The sequence below is a fragment of the Tigriopus californicus genome, chromosome 3 (assembly GCF_007210705.1).
Source record: "Tigriopus californicus strain San Diego chromosome 3, Tcal_SD_v2.1, whole genome shotgun sequence".
Lineage (NCBI taxonomy): Eukaryota > Metazoa > Arthropoda > Copepoda > Harpacticoida > Harpacticidae > Tigriopus > Tigriopus californicus.
In genome coordinates this window covers 12,676,180-12,701,887 of record NC_081442.1, presented here as the reverse complement: position 1 = coordinate 12,701,887, position 25,708 = coordinate 12,676,180, and the positions used below count along the sequence as shown (strand labels likewise).

The window sequence follows — 25,708 nt, the reverse complement described above, 5'->3', positions numbered from 1 at the left end:
AACTGTGAGGCCTCCCAACATTTCTCGAGGATGATTCAAGAGTCCCTGAACAATTGGTTCACCCAATGGAACTTCTTGTTTCATAATTTGGCCCAAAAGAACAGCGAAAAATCCGATGGATCTCTTTTGTCATTCGCTTCCAAACGTTCTTCGTAAGTACATTACAGTAGCGTAAAACAGTGATTGGTTTCTTTATTTGGAATGGATAAAGTTGCTTTACTCACAAGACCCTTGCACTTCGGATGTAATTGGAATTGTTCAACACTAAGACACCACTGCTTTGATTGATAATAGTATCAAGATAAGATTTGAAATATGAAAACGTTTCATTGGCACGAAGACTGTATAATCAATTGGATCTGGCACTTTGCCCATGTCGATTTTGGTCTCATGTCAGATTCCAATCATGCCTTGATCATGAATGTCTTCCATGCTTCGACTTTTGCTTTGTTTTAAATTGGACATTTTTTGTGTTTAGGCGAGTCACGGATGGAGCCATAACTGATGTTAAAGTTGTGAGCGTTCAAAAACGCTACAGCCCGGACAAGCATTACATGTTCATTCTTCAAGTCAAACGAGAAGGCGTGAAAGACATGTTGCACCTATTCAGATCCTACAAGGAGTTTTGCGAACTCGAATCCAAAATTGCGTCCACATTTCCCTCATCCAATTGCCCAAGGTAAGCCATTCATGTCCATGCCTTCAATCATTTCTTGTATGGTTTGCTATGATTAGAGCTGTAAAAATAGTCGATTAAATTTGGCAAAATAGCGGCTAAAAAAGCTGGAAAAAATGGCGAAACAGTTGGAAAAATAGTCGATAAAATATGCGGAAAACAATCACTGAGCGGTGTAATTCTAGAGTTTTAGGTACAACAAGCTAGATTGCCAATTTCAAACCTCTGGACATTAAGCAAACCACAGCGGGCCAAAAAAGGTAGCTAATTTTAAATCTGCTAAATCTTTCAAAATTAAACGGTCTTCCCCTCAATCTAGTCAACCTAAAGAACTTATTTTTGGGTTATTAATGCTTATGTAAAGCTTTCCATCAATATCAGGATTAAGTGGTCTTAGAGAGGAGGCTTCAATTCATCAGAAAAGGAGAGCGAGACGTGGATTTGTACCTGTGCAAAGCTTTTTGTTCGACCCGTACCTGAAGTTCTACGCCATGCAGCTTTGAGCTTTGTTGGGACGGACACCTTCCATGGACGAAATGTGTGAAACGGCAAAAAAGCTGGAAAAAGTCGAAAAGCCCAAATTGTCGAATATACCCTAAAAGTCGGAAAAGGTGTTAAAAAAGTTACTCAACTTTTTTTAGAGCTATAATTATTATAGACAATGTCTTTTGAGAAGAAATGGATTGGTGGTTGTAAATCGTATTTTTGAAGTGTTCTCACTAGATGGCGCACTAACAAAGACAAACCAAGGCACAAATAGAGCACAAGCAATCTATGTTTTACTCCCACAATTATACTTTGATCATAGGACCCAACATGTAATTTGATTGCGAGTCGGCTATAGTCGGACTTAGGCCCTTTTCTTGAAAAAATATCGTAAAAAACCGTCATGACGTATCCGTACTCGAGTCCTCTCTAAAAGACTCAAGTACACCCAAATTCTCCAAATTCGAATAAATGACCCGCCCAGAACTAGTAAGAATCTAAATGTACCTCGACCCTCGCGTTGTGATGATATTTAGGTTCGACGAGTTTTCAGTTTAGTTGTGTATTTATGCCCGTATCGCATTATTGTGTGACGCGTACGTAATTGTCCCAATAATAAAAATAAATTCTTAAATAGCAATAATAATTTATGAGCTAATGCGATCTTTTTGGCAACCCTTTTGGTTCTTAATCTTGAGTTTCGAAATAGTTTTTCATTTTGCTCAGTCGTCTGGCCTCAAGTTGTTGTCGGATAGTGGTCATGGTATGGATATCATCCGTGTCATCCACCAACATTGTATGTGATTGAGGCATGATCTCATCGAATGCAGTTTCCTCTATGGACACACGTTTCGGGTTGTTGGATTTCGTGATGGCTGGAAGTGACATACTGACTTGAGGCGTGCCAATGGGTTTCTTCTTGATAGCAGGTGTGTCTTGGGCAAAGGTCTGATTTGGATCCGTACTCATTGTGCGTGTCACAGTGTGCATGTGCTCGCCCATTTGACGGATGCCCCCGTGATATTGCTCCCGATGTCCTCTGATATGCGTAAAGTACATGAATACTTTCCGTAAAATCAGTCCTAAGAGGTAGAAGAAAAAAGTGATACATTTCTCAACTGGTGGTGTTAATTCTCGCCACCCTGCTCTAAAAGACGGCTAATTAGTAATTACGTCTTGCTGCCCTTTCGGTCAATCTGTCAAGTATTCTGCCTGGCGCTCAATTAACTTTATTTTGGTTGCGCAAATGTTTCGTGATGTATTGTCAAGAAAAGAAAGATATTGTATTGTCTACCGGGGTTACATACAATCTTATAGGTCTGTAAACGGGTCCTGAGTTAAGGACCGGAGGCCGATGAGTCTCCCTGTATCAAACATGGTAATATGATTCATTTTCATCTATTTTTCATATTTTTATCCGCTGTTAGATAGGTAATTTGAAACATACCCAAGAACTTTTTGCTCACAGGTTTGACAAAACTAGAAATTTAGTATGAAACAAAAAAGAAGGTTCCCAAGGCATGAAATGACCTTTAAGGCTCGAGTTTTAAGAAAATAATGCTAATCTTTGAACCAAATTCACGAAATGTTATGAGTCTCGTCAACCACTCTTGATAGCCATAGTTCCCTTGAGCTAAAAAATCCAAAAAGAACAAATAATTATTATTTTATTGAGCTTTACGCCCCAATAATATCCCAATTATTACGTACTGAAAGTCGATGACAAAATATATAAAAGGCCAAAATCTTTGTTAAGAAAGAAGTAGCAAGAGTAAAAGTTTACCAAGAATAATCATAAAGATGCACGATCCAAGTAAGATCATAGTGTCTCCATGAATGAGATCTCCCACGCCCGAAGCCTCATAGGCTGGTTCATGGTCTTCGTGGTCATGTGGATTATGACCGCCAAGCTCGTGCAGATTGCTGGACTTTCCATGGCGATCATCCAAATCAATAGAATGCTTATCGCGAAGGGTTGTCAATCGTGCCCGAAGACTCTAAAAACCAAGAACCGACTTAACAAAATGAAGTTGAGGGCTTACTCAATTTCCCAATACTTACGTCTATCAACTGAGAAATAGTTGAAATCGAAGTATTGGTGGGGATATTTTTGACCATATCTGCCATGTGTTCCTCATCGTGGTGATTACCATGATGGTCGTGATGGTGGTCAACGCTACCTTCTTTGGTGGAGGCAGACATATTGTCACTGAATGGCCTTGGAATTGGTTTGTGTAACGGCCTTTATTCCATTGTGGTGGGGGAACGAGTGTGTGATCTGCAAAGGACGTGAAGTTAGTGAGTATAAATACGTAGAGCCAACGTGGAGTGCTTTCAAATTTTGACGACGACGATGACGAAAAATGAACAGCTGTTCACGGATTCATCAAAAGAGGGCCCATCCGTGACTTGATGCCTCACGAGGTGGGGGTGATTCAGTGTATATAGATGCAGTATGTGCCACCCAGTGATGTGTGAGACAGTCAATTCCAATGGGAATGGCTATTTAGTCTGATGTCCATCTGCATTGAGACGACCGTAAAGTGAGCAACATAATTGCCAAATATGGTCTTGGGTGGTTCAAAGGGCGAGAAAAATCAATAGGACCGCCTCGGTTCGTAATGGTTACCTCGACTTTCCTCCGCCATTAGGCTCTAACGTACTCGTGTGTGTACATATTATCCTTAACAGAACATGTGATCGTAGATTGACACCCACATCGCATCAATCTGTGCCTAAACATGAATGTGAATTGGTCGCATTCCATCAAATTATGGTAGGCTTTGTAGCCTGTTTTTGAGCTTGAGGACCGTTCTACCGAATGCCACCTAGCCCCAAGATACGAAAATTGAAGACCCGTTGAGGAGGGCTCTGAAAACCAGATTTACGCAGGACACTCTGCCACTCCAGTGGATGGAAGGATGGGGGATTTCGAGTCCGCTTTAAATCTTACACTTGAGTGCATTTTCCTCTTCTCAAGATGGATTGGCGTGGCTCTCAATCTCTCAAGTCAAGGAGGGGAGCCAGGAGCAGTTCTTCGAGTGAAGAAGAGCCCTCGTTGCATTCAATCTTCAAGACTAAAGGGGCACTTTACAACCAGTCTTGAAAGCCTATTTACAAAATACTCCTTTGTATTTCGTAGTCCCTTTTCAACACCACCAAGATCTGGGCTAATTCGACGTAGACAAATATGTTGCTAAACAATGAGAGCCACGAGTTCTTGGTGGGCCAATTTTGATAGCACGCAAAGAATACGAAGGGTTTCTTTCCTTTTGAAAAGATCGATTTCGATTGCGTTTTGAGCTGGTTCTTTCCCATTGTGTCTTTCAAATTCACTTGAGCACCCAAGTTCAGGTGCTCTGTGGTCTAAAAAGATGCATTTGAGCGTGTTCATCCACAATTCAATCGTAATGTTATGTGACAAGCAAAGCACTAAAGCGTCTTTGCATACTCATGGAGCACAAGATATTTCGTTGCCTGTCTCTTCAATCCAGTTTGTGGGTATAAACTGGGCCTGGCTTGGAACAAGGTCATTGGCCGGAAGAAGATGCCGTGCTTTCCCATCTATTTCCATTTTTATTTGTGGTCCCTGCTCAATGAGCAAATCTCTTTCCTTGGTTTGTTGAGGTCAAGCGAGCAATGCTAAAAAAGCACAGTTGGGCAAGTGTCAACAAACCGGTCGATTGGCCTTTATGGAAGTTTGGCCTCTTTTTGGCAAATCTGTGCAGAAGCACCGCTTTATTGCTAAAACCTCTCGATTCCACCCAAGACATGTCCTGACTTTAAAGAGCCTCATTCGGATCCACTTCTATAACCTTGAGTCTTATCCTCTTCCAAGATCAGATAAAACGGCACTGAAGGTTTACAATTCTAACTGCATTTGTAAACGAAGAGACTTCCTTCATGAAGGAGAAGAAGCCACGAGACAATGCCTTGGAGGGTGTGAAAAGAACTCGCTGATGGTATCTTGTCTTCTCCGTTCTCATAAATTGGCAGCCCCAAACACCTCGACGTCAATTCCATGACCCAATTTGCCAGAATGCCATTTGGCCTTTTTGAACAAATAGGAAGTGCGCATTTGGTGGCATTTCGTTTTTAGTGCAGGTCTGCTGAAAAAGGACCGGAAGAAATTGCTCGAGGTGTTTTATTTATGGCCTTTGAGCTTTGTCTGAATTCGAAGGTGACGTCATTTCCCACTCTATTCTCTGCATTGCATTTCGTTGGGCATAATTTAGGAATCATCCTCCTTCTCGTCTCAATTTACTCGGAACTCATGATATTAAATGTGAACGTACCGACAAACCATCATAAACGACGATAATCATCGGCATACAGAAATGATTCGCCAATTGGACCTGAAGCAATTGCCTTGAAATGTCATCCAGAATCAAGCCTGGTTTTGATTTTTGATATCATCCTCCCAAGATTGCTCCTAACGTGATTTATAACAAGATTTGCATATCTTAACCGCTCAAGCCGCCCATCCTCGTTCTTGACAGTCAAGCCATAACTCAAGTTCTCCCATCAACCAAATTAAATGTCAAGGAATATTTTTGCTATTTTTTCTATGAGCCATATCTCCTACCTAATCCTCCTCCTGTGTTAGCGAACAACTTGATTAGCAAGAAGATATGATGGATGAGCTTCCTCAAAGGTTGTGCTCATTACTGGACTGAGCGTCATGGCATCAGAAATTGACCCCATTCTAACGGTAGATCCAAGCCAGGATTCTTACCCCAATCTGAAGTTGGAAGTGCGTGGCTGCAATGTGCTGCAGACACCGAGAGTACACTCGTTGGTGTGGCTGCATAAGCCCACAGTGGTTGCTGTCTGAATGGGGCGGCCAGTCAGTCTGATGACAAGAGCAGGGTGGGGTCAGTTCGAAGACACCCTCCGACCACACCTTGCTCGTTATGAATCGTGAGTCGTGACTCGTGGGGGCTTCCGTAGCGGTTACTTTATGTCTTTTGGCTTCCCTCATGAGCGCATAATCAACATGTTAGTGTTTCAAAAATGTTTTTTTTCTGGAAATAAATGTCCAAAGGTGAGAAAGAAACATGTCTGAAACCCGTGAACCCTGTATTGATTTATGCCTTTCATTTTTATTAGTATAATGATTTTTCAAGCATGGGGTACAATCTATTATTTTGTTGCTCAAAGGGTTTCCTGAAGCCGAGTGACACTTTTTTATTCACTCTTCGGGGGGCTTAAATCGTAAGATTATAACTTCAAAAAGCATAAACAATATGTGAAATCGAACATTTGGTTAATGAAACAAATGTCACATTGTTTTGAATTATGTAGTTAGTAATCCCTGCTTCATATTCCATTGCATCTAGGGTGGATGGAGTGCTTAAGATCCGTATAGTGGACGAAGTTTTATAAGCAGCTTTGGAATATAGACAGGTTTTGATTTAAGTATAAAAAATGACGAATGCATCTTATGGAAATATGAGGTTGGCTTGCTACATCCTCAGTGTATGAGATAAAGCCATATTTACGACCTGGAAGTCCTTTGACGAAACATGTCCTAACCTCGTTTTTATTTCTTTCACATTTTAACCCTGATGAGGTTGTCTCAAGGATTGAAATCGGTTCAAACGAACCTACTTCATAACTGAAGAGGCTTTGAAATGTTTTTTTTTCCTTGGTTGTTTTTCCAACCTATTCTGTAATGAAGTGTCTGTGTGCCCACGAATCCCAATGAATCAAGTAAATGTCACGAAGCACGAAAACAAGGGATTGGTATACTATAAAGCCTCAGTGAGCTTCAGGGCACGTTTGATGTCAACAAATGAATAAACGTAATTGGGAAGAGCGTTAGAAATATGACGAACATTTTTTAAACCTCCATATTAACTTGTAATTGCCCTCAAAATTGCCAGGGTATGCCCTTTTCAGGATTCCAAACGGTTCGTTCCGATCAAATTCCTCGGTTAGGAAAAAAATGCCTCCGTTTTTAAAAGATCATTTGTATTATTTCGATTCCAAACAGAGGCAATCGATCCATCAAGAATCTATTTGATCACAACTTTTTGGTCACACAGGTAATTTTGACGCATGAAGTGAGTGACGCAGCGAATTTGGTCGGCCTCACATCCATCGACTTTTGTACGCCTTTATCTGCATGTCAAACAAATGCATCATCTTGTTGTGGCTCTTTCAAGCCTCGATCAGATAAGACCTCCACCAAATTTGAGGGCAATTTTCGGATCGGAAACCAAACAGTCCGTTTAGACCGCCAACATTTTTCATGCCACTCGACCGTCGATCGAGGCATTAATTAAACTTCAATCAAGCATTGCCTGTGGATTCTGTTGCAATTTTCGATGCGAGACCCACGTGTTTGTTTGTGAATGTGCTCCTGAATCTCGGTGGGTTCATGATGACATTCTCGGTCGCATTGCGTCTTTCCCATTGCAAAGCATTTTTTGCATCGCTGAGTCACGGCACACTCCGATGATGAACGATGGTCTAATGAGTCCAAAACGATCAAGTGACGAATCAGGAAATCTGTCACGCTTCAATTTCAACACTCGATCCAAGCATCCCATGTTAATGTTGCCAAGTAACGGATTGTGGGTGTCAGTCGGACCGAGAGCGCAACGAATTATCCGGTTTAACCGATACATAGAGGCGGCCCTTCCAACTGACCGACGATTCTTGACACTAATGTGAAACATTTTGGTCGGTTTTCCCATTGAAACAGGCCTTACAAATGAATTCGTTCAAGTGTTCAGCCTCCTTTGGGAGAAGGGACGATGCTTCATGGAATTTGTAGGGAGGAATATTTCCCGTCCCGTTCATTCCCAAAACCAATCCTGCCAAGTCATTTAACGAATTTGGCATTTTGTTTATGACCGGAGAGTTAATTAAAGCATTCTGCTTTGAAACAGGATTCACTCGCTACGAACGCGGTCGGATCAAATGTTTATGAGAGAGTAACTAGATGTTTCCATTTTCCACCGTGTTTCGGCTTTGAATTCATTATCGACGTTGAAGTGCCACCAGATAAACATCGATGTGAGGTCATGTTCAAAAATAACTTTGTCACAGTCTCAGCATGAATTGTAGTAACGCTCAAAATCTCGTTTTGGACATTTCGTCAAAATGTGGTCAAAATTGTCGCCGAGCTCCACCCTCAGTCCCTCCGAACAATGAGATTTGAATCATGTCGATCATTGGTTTAGTGGCTTCCTTGACCACTTCGGGCAGTCTAATGGCGTTGAATACCTCAGGTTTAGCGGCCATATTCAATTCATACCACAAGAACCGCATCCAACCGAATCATGTTCAATCCCAATGCACTCTCCTGAGAACAACAAACCACGAGATTGGAATGAGAGCAAAATTCCCCCTTGGTTGGTGTTTGTTTTCAGACACCTCATTGTGCCTCCACCTTCTGGCCTTGAGGCTTAATACAACCATAACATGTAAGCCAAGCGTTTGTTCAGATGGATGTGAACTGAAGCTCTTTGCGAACGAATGGTGATCTATGTTGATTTGGTTCGGCGAGAGTTGGTCACCTTGGAGTACACCTCGAACTTAATCGTTTGGTTTGCTCGTCTCGCGTTAATGCCCTTTTAAAGATCCGTGTTGACCAGAGGCAATAACAACGCGGCACAATCACTCGTAACATTGCATTTAATCTTGGCCGAGGAGTTAAAATGATGATGATGAATGGCCAACCTCTGATTTGCAAAAGTGGTTTTTGCCAATCATGTACCCTGTCTCTCTGTTTCAAGCCGTGGTAATGAGACGTAAAAAAAGTGGCAAAACTTTTGAGGACCACATCCGACAAGCGGATGTACGTGAAACTTCAAATACCACCAATGGTTTTCTGGTCCACTGAAAAGGGAAGGAAAACCTTTGCTAATTAATTAGATAGGAACGAGGAAACGGGAAACGTCTCGCGAGCTTAGAGACCTTTGAAAGTGGTACGAGCTCCCACTGTCAAAAATATAGACTGGAAATAGGAGCTCATGCCATTTCTTATCCAATCGTCGAGCGAAAATTTGCACTTCTGACCAATGATTATGAAATTGCTTGAAATGTTAGAAGAATAGAAGAGTTGAATCATCGTGTCAAAATAGATGAAAAGCTTTAAAAAAATTCTGGCCAATTTTGGCCAAGGGAGCTTTTGGTTCAGCATTACTGACATCTATTTTAGTCCATTTTGTATTACTTCATCCAATAGAAGGCTTGGCATTTTTGTGGGTACACCCCTCGTATTTTGCACTGAGTGGGTACAATTGTTGTAGTTCCGGACCTTGTGCAATTACGCTCCATGATCATGTGTTTCCACAATTCGCAGTTCTTTGCAAACTCGCAATATCGTGTCCTATGTCTGTTGATGATCGGTTCACAACCAGCTTTAATTTGAACCTGAGACGAGATTTAAAGTACAAATCTACCTTGTTCTTAAAGTTCAGTCTCAGATCATTAACTCAAAGTTGTGCGTCTAAATCCTGAATTGTGCGCGGTTTTTGGAGGAATACTGGATGGAGGCACTAAAGCCGTAATTGCTGAAATAAACCTCTTCAACCTCGGGGATCTGCCATTAAATTCGGGTTCAAATGGTACCTATCCCACTATCTAATCCCGAGGTTTCCGTCGAAGAAGAAGAGTATTCAAGTTACATTTCCGGTTCGTTCTTTTCCATGATATATTCATTACTCTACCACAAAGACTACAAAGTTTGTGCCCAGGGAAAAAAACATGACACTCGTCATTCACAAAATCGAAAAATACCTATTTAAGGTCCCTCCCGACAAATGGTCGCCGTGCTCCTTCTCGGTCATATTGGAATCCTAAATGACCAAGTAACGAGACTACTTGGATGGAGTTGAACGGGATTCACTCTTTGTGGTGGCCTGGTTTGCCCCTCTTCCATCTTTACTCGTGGATTCCGAGCTCTAATCTCTGTCCGTCCTTAAAGGTCAAGTGGAGTTGGCTCGTCACTAGAACTCTCGAGTTTCGGTCCTTATTAGCGTCTGTTGATTAACGAAAAGGTTTTGGTCGGATTGAATCTTGCAATGATTGAACCGATCGATTCGATTTTCATGCTGCTGCCAGGAAGTGAGTGCAGAGACTCGATAAATATATTGTTATTCCAGGGCTCTTCAATGCATCGCTCTGAGTGGCCATTGAAAGAACCAAAGAATCAATAGAACAATGCTCTCATGTTCTCGAGCCGATGGCCGAATGGAAGAAACGAGGACGTTGTCGTGCCAATTGAAGCTCAATTCAAGTCATTTGCTTTGTTCACTCCCGAAAAACGAAGGGCGTGGCTGTGCCCAAAGTTAGATTGGAGGTGGATTGGAGGTGGAAACGTCATAAATATGAAGAGATAAGGAATCCAATTGTCAACCCTGGTGCGGGGATTGCACGCACACAATCAATTACTTTGATTATTTGCTCGGCAATCACGTGCGGATTGCAATAGCTCACGGTGCTTCCGACCATGTGATTGCTTGGAACGAATTAGGAACGTGTTTTTAAAAAAACGTATAAGGTTAGATTGCGAGAGTTCAATCGGGTTGGTGGGGAAAGGCATACATTGACTTTGGAAACTTAAATGAATGCATCGTTCTCATTATGAGCATCAATGAGCATTATGAGCATCAATGAGCATCAACATAATTTTGCGTGATGATACGACAGTTGGAAAATGCCAAAAAACGGGTGTTGATCCGAATGTAAACGGACTTGCATCGGTTTTTTGTGGAGTGGTAGATAATCGGGAGCGGAACAACAAAAAAAGATGTACTAAATGAAAAGATTGTCACAAAAGTTGAATCTAAATGCAAAGTGTTATTTTAGATTGGATGAAATGAAATACGAATAGATCAATTATCTACCCATTAGTATGAATGTGGTAAAAGTCAATAATATTTCCCTAAAATTGGATTCGATATTCGAAAATTATTATTATTTCTATTGACTTCCACCCGAGGAATATTGAATTTCCCCCCATACTATTAGGCAATTTGTAAGCGGGACGCAGTCAGGTATCATTACATGACAACGTGTGGTTTCTGTACCTGTGATTCCACCCTTGAATTGCCGCGTCTTATCCCTTGATCACTGATATACTCTAGACAGCCTCTCTCTGGACTCCATTGTCTGTCCCAGAGGTGCAGAGTATCTCACACTCACGTCACTCACCAAAGAGCTCTTCTCACTTTGACGCCAATGTTGTCACTACTCACAACTCTCTGTGATCAAGGAAGGTTCCCGGCCATCAACACTCACAATCTGATTCGACTGACTGATAGGAGGCCCTCTCGGACAGCAATGGCTTTGTCACCGGCGGCCCTCGGGCTTCACCATGAGTCTGCTATTGTAGGGTGAGATGGTTCCAAACTGGCAGCACTCCTCATGTTCAGAAACTGTAACACTTCATGTCATGGTAGTTAAGAGAAAGAATGTCTCGAGTTTGCGTCAAGGGGAGCAAAAACAACAGAGGGCAAGGGGCTCATCCGTCCATCCATCCATAGCGTGCGCAGCTGTTGCGTCCAGAACGCGGCGCGAATGGTATTTGGTGGGGGTAAATGTGCATACTGTACGTTACGCATGCCATTTGTGCTCTTCATTCCCGGCTTGAGCCGCTAAGAACCGGACGGAGGTGGTATCGGTAACATCATAAAGGGATGATACCAGTCTCTTCCTTGGCAGTCATAGTCATTGTGTATCTGATGATTCCACGTCGTTAGGCCGATTGGGATGGTTCGGACGTCCATTGTAGCCCTGGATTACACTCGTACTTAAGGAGTATAAAATGTCCAGACTCAAGTGTTGTGGGTCCGTCGAATGTTGCACAAGACGGATCTGAATAATGGTTTTGAGGGCCTAGAATGAACGAGTCAGCAGAAAGGAACCTGACGATGAAAGGGAAGCTCATTAGGATTCAACGAGAGCACTTGGTCCTACTTTTGTAGTGAATGAAATACGTGCTTTTCATTGGGGGCTCTTGTTGCTTCTGGTTCGTAGATAGAGCTCTGCATTTTGAGTTCATGTATTTTTTCTGCATCGCGTTATCGTACATTTTTCATCTCGTTGGGTCGACTTGAATTTATTTTACCAAGATTTACTAAGGCCCAGCAGACAAAAATGTGAAAAATCTGAGATAGTATCTTGTTTGTGTCAGCTGTTTCAACTTTGAATTTAGAAGAACTCGAACAGAATGGATCATGTACTTGTGAATTGGGTCCAAATCCCTACCTTTGGCAAACTTTTCAACCCGCGTTGGTTGCAGTGGAGATAACATTTTGAACATGGCGGGTAGGAAGAGATCAAAAACACAAAAAAGCGACCAAGAACTGGTCTATCTCGGTCGGAACGTGAGGTTGAAAAACCGAGACCTCCTTCAATGTCAGATGTAATAATCATTACCACCCACCCTTTTACCATAATGAACCCTCGACATGAAGCCAATTAGCCAGGCCGATAAATCTAAGACTATGACTACTCACTATAACCATTCAAATGAACGCTTTGTTCGACGATGGGAGTCCCTCTCAGTCCCCCTTGTTCAATGAAAATTATACTCAAGTGATATTACCACAACAGGGATGAAAAGAATGCTTGTGAGAATCTCAAGTGCATTCTTGGAATGTGGCTTTGTCTCTAACTGTCTTCTCAGCTGTGAATGAGTGACACTATAGAGTGGTTTTGTTATGAATCTTTCCAGCTTGCGCCGCAATGCCATCAACATAGGACGTCAAGAGATCAAGGAAGTGGCTCATCAACGGATGTTGGCCATTGCGTCCTTTCTCTTCCACTTGTTCCAAGATCCGTCCATATCGGAAAGTGACCTTGTTTACACCTTCTTTCAACCCATACTCAGAGACCAAGAGGAAGTGGACATCCAGCAGGAGAAACTTAAACGTAAGCTGAACCAAGAATCCATAGATCACCATTGTAAGCACTGTAGTCACTGTAGTGGGGTTGGGTCTTGCCGTGGGAATCGGCAGAAGAATGCGGATCAAGGAACCACAGAGATGACCTTAGATTCTTCTCAGGAAGTCGAGTCAGCTATTTGGACTGCAGGGCTTACTTTTCTTGAGGAGTCGTCATTAAGTGGCCATATATTTCGCTAGATAACAGACTGGGGAAGATCTGAATCGAGGGCTAATTGTAACTTGTTCATAAGAAGCAGTGGTGGGCGTTGCTAACAAAAGAAATTAATTGTGTTGGTCCGTTGATTCTAGGTTGACCTCAAGCATGCCTTTCTATGGGACATATGTAGTCAATGTGTCGTCAGTTTGATCAAAGTGCTATTTTACGGACAATTGTCACGAATATTTTTGTTGAAAATTCTTAAATGACCTTTTTGCAATCTATATTGTTCCTTTCACTCGATTAAATGAATAGGCAATTAAAGGAAACGGTATTTTCCTTTTATCGAGCATTCAAGTACAATGATCAACATTACGATTCAATGCCCACCTTTGATAAGAAGAATTGGCTAGCAAAGAAGGGCATTTTTTTTCATCTGAGCCTTCTGCAGAATTGCTACTCGGCAGTGCAGTGTACAGTGAGTGGCTGGAAACGAAAGTGGTCCCAAGAAATCTTGGCTTGTCGACAGAGTGGAAATGCCGCTTAGCTAAGGGTCCCTTCATGAGCTGAGATCAAGGAAAAAATTGCTTTTAGCACGTACCTGGTCGAGAGGAGAGCTTGGCCAGTTTCAAGTGGGTTGATCTGGATCTCGTGAAGATTCATGACCAGTAATAATTGCCATCAACAGAAAAGAAAAGACTGCGGACCAGGGAAAACTGGTTGGCCTACTTTTTTAAATCAGTATTATCGTCAGAGAGAAAAAAGTCATTAAATCTAAATCTATTGGAATCAGATGATTTTGAAAGAGATGAGGATAACTTTTTTGTATAAAATTAAATAGGAATTGTAAATTTGTCACCTTCAACTGTTGGCGGATGCATTCCTAGTAGTAGAAAAGAAGTCCGCAAAAAGTAAATTATTTATGCAAACGGTTAAAAAAGGTTCAAGGGTTACTCAACACATCGGAAAACTCGACAGATATAAATTTAGATGGATTGGAAATCTCAACAAACCAGACAACCGCACAAATATGAAATTGCAGTTCCAAGCTTTTTAATGACTTTTTTAATGGATTGACCAATGAGCTTTATATCCTTTTATATTTTTTATAACAGAAGTATTTAGATCTTAAGCAAGGATATCCTATCTCCATTTTCAATTGTCCTCAATTACAGATGTTGGCTAATGGTTTGGGACAGTCATGTTTTTCTGATCTGTTGCCTCTTTTGATATGTTGTGTTTCCTGACAAGTCGAGTTTTCTAAAGTATTGAGTTTTCCGATTTGTTGAGCTCTCTGATATGTCTAGTTTGCCTGCCGATGCGGCGAGCTTTCCGATGTGTCGAGTTTTCTGATGTGTCGAGTCTTCCTGTGTCGAGGTGTCAGGTGTCGACTTTTCCGATGTGTTGAGTTTTCCGGTGTGTCGGCTTTTCTTGTGACGAGTTTTCCGTTGTGCCGAGTTACCCTACAACCGTTAAAAGGGATTCATATTAACGACGAGAACTAATCTGAAACGGACATGACACTATTTATCGGAATTAGATACGAGCGATGACATTTTTGGATTCGTTGACACAGCGGGACTCAACCCTCTGAACTTGGTACCCAAAATAAAACGAAGACTTTCCTATAAGGAAAGCCAATGATTGATACCTATATGCAAGTACAAAGAGCTGCAGCTTCCTTCACTAAAATTGAGCCAAAACCAATAGCAAAAGACATTCCTTTTGAAGTATGTAATTCTGTCCCGACAGTCTGACACTTTCCTTTGAAAATTTTAATCCACATGTAAATGAAGGATACTTGATTGTAAATTTGATTGATTAGTCTAGACTCCGACAAAAATGTTGTTCGGATGTCGAGCAGAATTTTGAGAGGGTTTCACTACCCTCTTTGCTTCCCAATGCCCGGGTTCAGCTCTTTCTCGCATCTGAAACGTCAAACTTCTGCAACTTCTCCTCGACATGAAAACAGCACGTTTTGTCGGAGTCTATTGATAACACATTCCAAGGATGCAATTTTTGGTGAAATGAAGAAAGAAATCGAACCCCTTATCGTGTTGTATGGCGCAAAAAAATGACATGGTGCCGTGCCAGCCTGCATTATGCAAACATTAAATTTGGCTTGCAATTCAATATATTGGCTTGTACATATGAGTAAGGGGTATTTTAATTGAGCCAGGATAGTAGTTCAGTATCATAACTACACCCAAAATGGTGTCTTGTTGAATTTTGTGACACAACTCTACCAATTATTGAACATATGGCGGTGGGGTTTTTCTTTGTTAAACACTCAAAATGAAGTTTCCGTACTTAATTCTTTTATTGCTTCTCCAGCACGTCACTAACCTTATTTTTTTTTTGACAACGTTATTGTTACCCATAGTCGGTGCGAACCATCTTTTTTAATTTGGAAAAACTTTAAGTTTACATGTTTCCTCGGAAGAAAATTCCTACACCATCTTACAGAATTGTTTCAAAAAGTGCATTGAAAATTCTTCCCTTATGAATAATTTACAGTTGATGCATGAAACTTTCGATTGTGCGTCAAATTTTGCATTGTTCCATTAATTGTTCACTCAGAGGTACAGATTAGTTGGTAAGAATGCACATTCATTCTTTTTATGTTCTTGCCACTCCTCAGAATGATGTTGTTTTTCCTCACTGTTTTGGAATAACACTTTCCAAAAAGACATTACAGAAAAGCACTAGAGTGTTAGATCCATTTCATTCCCATAACCCCAAATGAAAAAAGTGTTCGTTCCATTTTTGATCCAACTCGGTTGGCTCTTTAATCAAGCACAATTCTCGGTCCTTAATGGAAGCACTGATACAACCACTGCTTGGGTCAAAAACGGTGTTCCAACATCGTTAGCATCATAATTTGTCATGGTTGCTCGTGGCCAAGAAAGGTTCCACCCTTCCTTCACCTTCAGTGGTCCAATAACGTGATGAAAGCGATATTTTTTCCCTTGATTTACAGACAAAAACCGGAATGAGAATGAGGTTTCCTCTCTTCGCATCCAAGGAGAACTCCAACTTTCCCTGGAATATCACAAGGGAAGTTTTTTTGTGATGGTTCGACATGGGAAGAATCTACCCAAAGTGGCTGGATCCAACGAGGAGCCCAATACTTACGTTAAGGTGATTGCTGATTAAACATGACCTTTGCACTGCCCTTGAGACTCGACGAGACTTCAATCAAGTTGGGGAAAAAGTGAAGAGGAATCCCCAGAGCAATCAACTCGTTCACTCTAGTTTTGAGCACTTCCCACCCGAGATCGAAACTTTCGGAATTTTTCTCCCTTTTCTTTAATAGCTATGAGCCATGCGATATTGGAAAGGCATGAATCACACTGATGTTTGCGTGTTTCCCTTGCATTTTAGGCCTATTTGAAGCCAGATCATTGCAAAGAAACCAAAAGGAAAACCAAAGTTGTCAGAAAGAACTGTCATCCGTCCTACATGGAAACCGTGAGTATTTTAAGCGTTGTACACAATGTTGAATGTATTCTATTTCCCTTTCATTTTCGGACGTCATAAGCGCCAGTAACAATGTATTGTATGTCCACTAACGAATTAGAGTTGGCGGATTTGGATAGTCTTTGAATTTAAGGCTGGTTGAGAGCTTGTCCTAGTCTAACTTAATACCTGCTAACAGATTAATCCGTTAACATTCCTTACGAATATGAAGGGCAGCAAATAGAACAATGAAGTTGCTCGGGAAAGAGGACTTAATTCTTTTAACTAACCTGCATTCTCGGAGATTTTTAGGTTCTTTCAAAACAAATGTTAAGCCTCTAAAGTCATTACAACCTACCCTAAAACCTGAGATGGAACAAAACTAATGGATGCCTTTAAAGACGTACAGTATCAGTTATTTTTAATACCGTCTCATTAAACTTCTGAAGACCTCTCTTACTTCGGTTATTGTATAAGCAATCGAAAATGTAGAATTCGGATATGGTAACAATTTTGAGGGAAACGTATTGGAGTTTAAGTACAAATCTGCGCTTTTCTTGTCATACAAAAATATGAAAAATTTGCAATGTTGAACTTCCTTTGAAACTTAAATCAAGAAAATACTTCAGTAGTCAGATATGCAAGAAATAAAAAAAAAATGTTTTAGGAACAATCCGGATAAAAAGCCTTTTTTTTTCGTGACTTTTTGGAGGTTCTGATATCTGGATTTCATTATTTATGAATAATCTACAAGCGATATATTATAATTGGCCAGCTGATTTTTTATGCCAAAATGGGAGAACAACCCAGTGGTGGCGGCAAACTCGAATTTATGTGGGTCTTTTTACGACATAACCCTGACCACTTCCCTGAAGTTCTCTTAAACAGTTCTCTAAAACAGTTCTCTAACTCGGTTGTGAAGGACTAAAGGATATATTCCACTCCATTGGGGCAAAATTCCCAAGAAACGGATCGAAATCGCTATGAAACAATGAAAATCCAGTGAATTTCTATCTTAATATGCCTGAAGCTTGCCGCCAACGCCTTGTTTGGTCAAAATGGAAAAATGTCAGTTTCTGCAGGAATTAAGATTTTAGTGTACTGTCAATTTCTGAAACCGGTTAATGATTTGTTCCAAAATGATTGATTGTTTTTCTTCTTCTTTTTAGTTGGAGTATCGCAGTGAGTTTTTGAGCAGATTCAAATGTAAAACCCTCGAAGTGACCGTGTGGAATGATGACCTATTCCAAGAGAACCAGTTCCTCGGCTGTGTTTGTATACCATTGGAGAACCTGGATCTAAGTAGAGAAACTACCCGTTGGTACAAACTGAAGCAATACAACAGAGGCTGATAGACTTTTTATTTCTCTTCACACTCATTTACTCTTTCCCTTTCTATCGACCTATGCCTTATATTTCCGTGATATTTAGCTACCATACCATATCAAATGATCCATGAATTATAATTTTCCAATAAACTACTACTTCGTCTTCGGTTTGGACATAATTTATTATCTATTATCAACTTGTATGTAGCCAAGAAAACATTTCTTCATTGTGATTTGACTGGGGGGTGGTGGTGGAGAGAAGTGATGGTCGCTAGTTTATCTTACACACAAAATGCAGAAGAGATTGTCCAACAATGAGCCGTTCCAGCGTCTTTGATCCTTTTGATCTATGGCTATCACTTTGAATGGGCAGCACTTCCAATGAATGCTTATTCGTTTATGAGCTTAGGTGCCATTAGTCCCATGGGAAAGGAGAACGGCGAAGGAGCAGTCAACGGGCCCACATTGACTTATTTTTGTTCCACACCTCACACAGAGGTCTGTTCTGTACCCAAACTGAACCGGGTTCGCTTTGAACTGGTCACACTGGCCGTATCTGATGCGACCTCCTTGTGTTTCGTCTTTTTCAAACTAGACCGAAGAGGACCATGGCCACTCCCTAAAACAAAAGAAATGGGAGAACAAAACATTAGGTTACAGGTGATACGGTTCCCATCCTCATCCCGAGGTTCCAGAAGAAGAAAAAAAGCTTTTAGACTGATACTAGCACAGATGTGAATAACTCAGATTCGTCACCCTAATATTTAATTAGATTTGGAGGCGACTAAATCTGTACCTCGCGAAAGGCTTTCTGGAAATGGTAAGTATTTCAATATTTGTCTTCTGTGTATCCTCTTACATCTTTGATGAAATTTTCGGAGATCATTAGCCCTCGATCGTAAATGAGCCTATTTGTCCACACTAATGAGTTGCGGCGCTCTAGAGAGGTCCGAGGTCAGATTAAACAAGTCGACGGAACCAATAGTTTTTCCGCTCCGCGGGCCAGCTCGCCAAATGTTTATATTGTCTCAAGAAGACTGTGCCCCAAGCAAATTCCATTATTAAGTGCCTGGCTCATATTTCTCGGTCCTAAAACTTTGGGTCGTTTCTAGTTCAGGGCTCTCATCAACTCAGTTGCCTTGGCTCTTGTGGTATTCTCGGCAAACAAATGAGGGTAGTTTGTCAGTTTTGTCCGTTGGGGTGGGCGTCACAGACTCGTCGCAAAGAACAATTCGGCAAAAGCTATGATTTGAATATTCGACAATGAAATATTCGACATTAAGATCTTGCACAAAGTACCATTCACCAAGTTACTATTAGACCAGGATCTGGTAAGCAATAACTTATTACGCCTTTTAATCTTTGGAACTTTGGAAATCAAGGAACTGTGCCCAAACAAGTCCCCTGAGGTGATCATGATGAGCAAGATGCACAGTTTGCCCTGCACATGCGCATGATGGCCTGTCTGGCTTTTGTGCCACTGGACCAAGTGGAGGCAGCTTTTGAGGCATTGGAAGAATTCTATGACTCTTTAGGAGATGATGATGAGACCAAGGTCAAAGCGGTGATCAACTACGTGGAGGACATCTACATAGGAAGATACACCAGAAGAGGAGTGAGAAGAGCTCCAATGGTTTAGAAGTCTGTTTGGAATTGCATTGATCTAGTCCACCAATCGGGTGGAGGGGTGGCACCGCGGCCTGGAAAGCACAGTTTGCATATGTCACCCCAACCTCTACAAGCTGATACGGTCTCTCATGAGTGTGCAAGTGTTGAACAATGTTGTGATTGAGAAAATTACAGCAGGGGAGAAGCAGTCTCAGAGAAGCAAAAAATACCAAATTACCCCTCAGAGACCGCAGGATTTGGAGCTTAGATTTGAGACAACAGGGGGGTCCTCTAATTGATTTCTTACGTGGATGTGCTCACAACATTGCTCTATAATTTTTGAATTATACTGACAAAGATTAAAAGGAGTAATAAGTTATTGCCTACTATATCCTGGTCTAATAGTAACTTGGTGAATAGTGCTTTGTGCAAGATCTTAATGTTGAATATTTCACTGTGGAATATTCAAATTGACAATAGCTTTTGTCGAATAGTTCTTTGTGACGAGTCTGTGACGCAAAGTTTGTCAGTTGGGAGGTGCAACCAAGAGCCAGTGACGCATTCCACAGTAAAATATTTCCTCCAAACTCGAGCATCCCTTGGGCTCTCTAGACTCTTAAAAACTTATAAAAGCCCAATGATAAAGGGAAATGTTGCTGCTTTCAGGTCCAGATTTTCTTTTTGTACATGTAGATTATCTGAAGAGTATGAGAGTACTCTTGATCGTAAAGCCTTTTTTCCACTGAGCCTTGTGTCATTGCACAATGAAGAAGCAGTTCGATTTTCATCTCAGATGATCAATAATATTTTTAGGTTCGGAATGGCCGTTCCATATCAAAAATTGGTGCACTGATTTTTTAAAGTCAAGAATTTTGAGTCAATTGGAATTTTCAAATCCAATTTGCCCTTTGTTGCTATCTCATGTACTTGAAGACGTTCATCGAGTCGTTAATACGTATTGATTTACCTGTTGAGATTGTGGAACCATATGAAAGTGTGCTCAAGGTGCTACTGTTCGTGGAGTTAAGAGACTCCATACTCCCACCATGACCTTGGACCATTTTTCCATGGCCCGTTCGGCCACCTGGCGCTAAACTCACTCCGCCCGTATTCACCGGGGCTTGATTGATGGGCATTTGTGACACGCCCCCGCCATTCCCTGGATGGGATGACGTTTGAGGGTATTGATGAGTTTGAGGCTGCGGATAAGAGACAGGTACGTTCTGAGGAATGCCCTGGAATTGAAAATTAGATTGTTATTTTAATCAAAGAGCGGCAAATCTGCATATGTTGATTCACTTTCGCCACCCTACCTGAACCGGTTGAATGGGCCGTATGGGCTGCATTGGCATAGCATGTTGGGCTTGTTGGGGCTGATAGGCTTGAGGCTGAGTTGGCACACTGAGAGTGACGGGAGTGAAGCCATTGTTGACTTAGCCTCCATTAGGAATTTGCTGTGGAATCTGTTGTGGGTATTGTTGTTGATAATAGCTGCTGTGGATGTAAGTAGGAGTTTGCGGTTGGGGACGAGCAGGAAGACGGGGTGTGCCGTGACTAAACGGAGCTCCACTGGCATTGGTCATTGACACTCCATTGTCATTGTGGACTCTGGAATAGAAAATTACGCAAAGCTTAGGATATTTATCCTCGAATGTCCTTATTTCCTCAATGCGGACGTCACTTTTCGAGTTCAGACAACTGGCACGTGAGAAACGAGAGGGATCGAGAAGAGACTTACAACGTGCGATGAGCTTTGATCTCGAAATAGCACACCAACATCAAGAAGTCAAAACACATAAGAAAGAAACATTCCAAGCAGGAGTCGCAGCCTCGATACCGATGCAGCCAAGAGCGCCAACATCGCCAAAAGCAACAGTAACAGCAACACCAGCGACAACTCATGGCCTCGTAACCTGACACTGGGACCTTCAGAACTGGCATCCTTCCCAAATTCAGAACATTGTTTCCCTTTGTTCCATCAGGCTGTAGAACTGAATATTTAGCACTACCGAAAGCACAAACACAAGTGTCGAATAATTTGAACACATGAACCCTGGCATTATATTCCCTAGATGACATTCACAGACATACCTAGGGACAAAGATAGCTTCCCACTAAATTTTACTGAGACAAGATGATCCCTAAACCTGCTTTGTTTATGGCGGATTAAATATTCATGAGACTCAGTTACGTTTCAGAAACGGTTGGGCTGAGGCTGTCTTCAACCTAGATTTGAAGGTGGAAGAAGGAAATTTTGTCAGCGAAATCTACAGAGTTGACAAATTGTTTACTATAAAGCATCGGTTATTGCTCACTGAAAACGAGGAACTCACTTTGAACGGTAAGGACTGATTATAAAATGAACTTACTCGTAGGCCATGCCATGTTGGGCATTGCCCTTAGAGACGATGTTGAGCGGGTGTTTGCCCGCCTTACGATAGCTGAGATAGGACATGACCGCCAGGAGAATGTTGACAAACACCAAGATTATCTGGAGATAATAACAAATGCCGATGGAGTTCCGCAGGGCGCTGGACCGTCCTCCCGTGGAAAATTGAACCGCACCCAGTCCCACGGCAAAAATGGTCGCCACCACTAAAGAAAGATAATTTGGGTTTTGTCTGCTCTTTTTCGAGAAAAACGTAGTTTTAGAGTTGGTTTTTTTGTTTGCTTCGAAGTCAGATGGCCGCTCTCTAGCTCGGCATGCCATCTGATGAAGGTTGTCCTCCCAATTGAGGGATATTCCCGCTTTGTCGTCACATTCAACATAACTATTACTTCACCCTGGGGAATGACCGCAGGTTCGCCTATTTAAGTTGTTAAAGCAGCAATTCATGTTGTAAACAAATAACACAAAAAAGCTTGGACTCGGCCAGCCTGGGATCACAACAAGATTCGCAAATTGGAGAGCATCTGCTCTACAAAAAAGGTACCGAAGCTGGCCTAAGTTTAAGAGGATATATTGTATGCATGCAGGCACATTAGTCAGAAATAGGCACTTTGTTTATGGNCATCTGCTCTACCAAAAAGGTACCGAAGCTGGCCTAAGTTTAAGAGGATATATTGTATGCATGCAGGCACATTAGTCAGAAATAGGCACTTTGTTTATGGGTCCGTGAAATGGCTACCTACCCTATTGATGGTGGATTAATGCTAACGCAGGATTTCCTGGGGCCAAACTTTTCTATCCTTTCTCAGCTTTAGAATGATCCTCAATTACCTTTTAAAATGAAGTTGTTCCCAAAAGCCTGAAGGGCGTGGTGGGTTTACATGGACGAAAAACATGCTACTCGAGCAAAGTGCTAGCTGGTCTAAAAGATAATATTTACGATCTGAAAACGCAACGTCCCCTTGGCCTTTGTCAATAAAAGGTTGGTTGCTGCCACTTTTGGCAGCCTTACCTGCCACACATGAAGTCACAAATTTGAGGAAGAGTGCTCTCTTGAAGCTGATGCAGATCTCAGTTCTTTGGATTTGCATGGCCACATGGAGGAGGGCAAACACGCAGAATAATACTAGAGTTAGAATGGCAAACACTGCCGATAATCCAGCAATCAGAAGCCACACTGAAAATGCAATCATATCACAAGTCAACGGATGAAAATATCATCCAAATCATACCCAGCCACTCACCAGTGGGTTGGAACACGCCATCCGAGCCACAAAAAGATTTGTACACAGAGTTCTTGCAGTGTTGAAATGGCCCAAAATGCCCGGTATTATCTTGACCATTGAAACCTGGAAGTCACATACGATCGGTGTTATTATAGCCAATCGCCATTATTGCAACAAGCGGCTATCTTACCCGAACTGGCATAAATGATCCCCGCAGGTGCGTAATAGCCCCAATGAGGGGCCGACACCGAGATGATGTCCACAATCAAGGCGATGATGCCAATGCACATGGTCATTCCACTGAAGGTGGCCTTTTGCGGTTGACGTGGAGGACCACCCGCCTCTTCCGCTGAGCCCATCATGAAATCTGGAACCATCACACAAGCACTCAGATTAGATCTCTTTTGGTGATCTCGAAACAAGCACTGAAGAGAGTTGTAATTAATCCTTGGATGCAGTCAAGATCAATCAAGATGCGGCCTTGAGCAATTTCCAAACGCACAACGAATGCTTTCATTGTCTGTGTATTGCTTTGTGTGCAACCTTGAATCCTCGAGGAAAAACACTTGTCACAAGTGTTTCTCATTTTCATACGCATAACATGACATCTGCAAACGGACCCGTCCTTCAAGACACTTTGTATTTCTTGAGCCCAACCAAATCAGCTGAAAACCAGTTCGACCATCTACGAAAATAATCTACGTTTTACACATTGGATGCTAACGAACGGCCCATGAGAACGAAGTGGTAAAAGTTTTCACTCGGATGCAAATTCTTGGCATGCAAACCACTGAACCAAATCGATTCTCCATTGAAATTTGAAATCAGTAGAAAGTGTTGTTGGCTCTGAATGCGAATTGCATCCCAAGTTGCCCAGTCTATTGATTGAATGCTCACCTCACTCTTTCAACAGAGGCTCTCAAGGATGAATTTGGCTCGTCACTGTTCTATTGCACACGCACTGTTTTTTTAACTGGGTTAAGCTCCATCACATGTTGAACAACCTCGTCCAGGATTGTGTGTTTCTAGGTCTCAGAAATCCCACTTCACAATGAGTCACCACGACGATCTTCATCAAGCTCACTTACATTTGAAATAAGGGGAACTTCCTCCTTTTTTTGGGATGCACAGCCACCGCTCTAAAAGTTATGACTACCCCACCTTAGAAAAACTACCGAGTTCGGTAGTAACGACAAAACCGTCGTCTCGACCCTCAGTCGCTCACTCACAAGAGTTCTGCTCTCATCACCTGTGTGAGATGGAATCCAAGCAGAATACACACCACACCACTTATCTATCGTCTTCAGAAGGGGCCCTTCAAGCCAAAGTCCCCAACGGCCAGGCTCTTGGACTTGGTCGTGGTTGTCGTTGCCTCCTTGTTGATCATTTTACCTGTGTGACATTGAAGTCGTTGGATGCTGGATATTGGATGGACCTCTTTCCAGTCCCGGACCGCCTTAGGTGGATATGGATGTGAGTGAATGAGTGAGTGAGTGCGTGGTGGTGCAAGAGGTTCTCTCTACCTCTCCGGCCAGCTTTTATTGCCAAACTTGCTCACTTATATGAACGTGAATCACGGTATCAGGGGTGCTGATTGCTTGGCTATCTGATACCTTTGAGAAAGAGAGGAATAATAGAGGAGACCGAGAGCACCTCCTATTTCGTTCGGGAGGATAGAGATAAAAAAGGAACGAGCGATTAGATAAGAGCTAACCTGTCCAGTTTTGTATTTTGCAGACCAAAAATGAGCTCTTTTGCTCGACAAACAACTCAACTGTCAATGTCTTTTGACGTTGCTCACTAATTTCTCAAACTTAGAAATGAGCTCCAATTCAAGTACCCTTCTTTGTAGTTCTTCTCCTCTCTCGTCTTACCTAAAGGACTGAAAGGTCGGGCTTATTTTTGTGAGTCGAGGACCCTGAGAGCGATTCCACATTCCAGACAGGTATTGTGGCTCTCGAAAATACCTTGATTCATCCAAGCCCGTTGAATGCCTGACGTAAGTCGTGCCCGTGCCGTCATAGGGGTCCACATCGTATCATATACTACATGAGAAGTATACGTTCTATAGTACGGAAGGGGATTTTCAGGAGTCCTCTTCTACGCCCTCGTTCCTCTATGCTTGTGAGTCGGGCCAGCTTTTTCAAACGGTGGGGATCCTCGGGGATTTTTGGTCTGTGGAAGTGCGATGTTGCTTGGTATGGATAAGTGGCGAGTTTTTGATAAGGACTATGGGGTTGAGTCGGGACATGTTTGTTTCTATTTTTAATGTGACATCGTTTGACGGAAGAGATTCACGACACAAAGAGAAACAGGGAAGTCCACGCCTTCAAATCAAACAATGAGTATTCAAGAGAGTGTTTAAAGCCCGACTCAATGAACAAGAACACAAAGACCCCTGTGGATTATGAGATGGAGACATTGGATTCAAGCATTTCTCATGCTTCTCATTCACTTTTTGCTTTTGCACTCAAGC

The 25,708-nt window shown here is 41.9% G+C and overlaps 3 protein-coding genes across 8 annotated transcripts in view; 1 reads left to right on the top strand and 2 right to left on the bottom strand.

The window, feature by feature from the left end:
* LOC131877974 (phosphatidylinositol 4-phosphate 3-kinase C2 domain-containing subunit alpha-like) overlaps positions 1–18,177 on the top strand; it is a 33,520-nt gene extending 15,343 nt beyond the window's left edge. The window contains 6 exon segments of the mRNA XM_059223837.1: positions 10–152; positions 479–679; positions 12,855–13,051; positions 16,203–16,363; positions 16,607–16,693; positions 17,851–18,177. Coding sequence (XP_059079820.1) covers positions 10–152; positions 479–679; positions 12,855–13,051; positions 16,203–16,363; positions 16,607–16,693; positions 17,851–18,033 — 972 coding nt within the window. The 3' untranslated portion in view covers positions 18,034–18,177.
* Positions 1,703–11,681, bottom strand: LOC131877970 (uncharacterized). 2 transcript variants are annotated; one of them, XM_059223828.1, is made up of 4 exons: positions 11,206–11,681; positions 3,224–3,440; positions 2,946–3,159; positions 1,703–2,244 (listed from the first exon to the last, which is right to left on the bottom strand). In XM_059223828.1, the coding sequence occupies exons 2-4, from the start codon at positions 3,362–3,364 to the stop codon at positions 1,850–1,852; spliced, it is 750 nt and encodes a 249-aa protein (XP_059079811.1). In that variant the 5' UTR covers positions 3,365–3,440; positions 11,206–11,681; the 3' UTR covers positions 1,703–1,849. The 2 variants fall into 2 exon arrangements, with proteins under 2 accessions (XP_059079811.1, XP_059079812.1); XM_059223829.1 differs by lacking the exon at positions 11,206–11,681 and having other exon boundaries at positions 3,224–3,742.
* LOC131877968 (uncharacterized) lies at positions 18,173–24,925 on the bottom strand. 5 transcript variants are annotated; one of them, XR_009372934.1, is made up of 8 exons: positions 24,625–24,916; positions 23,423–23,599; positions 23,251–23,355; positions 23,019–23,183; positions 21,987–22,212; positions 20,931–21,225; positions 20,585–20,852; positions 18,173–18,628 (listed from the first exon to the last, which is right to left on the bottom strand). XR_009372934.1 is itself a non-coding variant. In XM_059223825.1 (7 exons), the coding sequence occupies exons 2-7, from the start codon at positions 23,592–23,594 to the stop codon at positions 21,197–21,199; spliced, it is 732 nt and encodes a 243-aa protein (XP_059079808.1). In that variant the 5' UTR covers positions 23,595–23,599; positions 24,130–24,925; the 3' UTR covers positions 21,053–21,196. The 5 variants fall into 5 exon arrangements, 2 of the variants coding, with proteins under 2 accessions (XP_059079808.1, XP_059079809.1); XR_009372933.1 differs by having other exon boundaries at positions 24,130–24,915; XM_059223825.1 differs by lacking the exons at positions 18,173–18,628; positions 20,585–20,852 and adding an exon at positions 21,809–21,843 and having other exon boundaries at positions 21,053–21,225; positions 24,130–24,925.
* Between the last annotated feature and the right edge of the window lie 783 nt (positions 24,926–25,708).

Excerpts from the sequence above, each read along its gene's own strand:
- LOC131877970 (XM_059223828.1), bottom strand. The coding sequence starts at position 3,364 with ATGTCTGCCTCCACCAAAGAAGGTAGCGTTGACCACCATCACGACCAT. Across the intron at positions 3,160-3,223 it reads CTATTTCTCAGTTGATAGAC|AGTCTTCGGGCACGATTGAC; the intron begins GTAAGTATTGGG and ends CTTGGTTTTTAG. Across the intron at positions 2,245-2,945 it reads CATCTTTATGATTATTCTTG|GACTGATTTTACGGAAAGTA; the intron begins GTAAACTTTTAC and ends TCTACCTCTTAG.
- LOC131877968 (XM_059223825.1), bottom strand. The coding sequence starts at position 23,594 with ATGATGGGCTCAGCGGAAGAGGCGGGTGGTCCTCCACGTCAACCGCAA. Across the intron at positions 23,184-23,250 it reads TGGCGTGTTCCAACCCACTG|TGTGGCTTCTGATTGCTGGA; the intron begins GTGAGTGGCTGG and ends TTGCATTTTCAG. Across the intron at positions 22,213-23,018 it reads TGTGACTTCATGTGTGGCAG|TGGTGGCGACCATTTTTGCC; the intron begins GTAAGGCTGCCA and ends ATCTTTCTTTAG.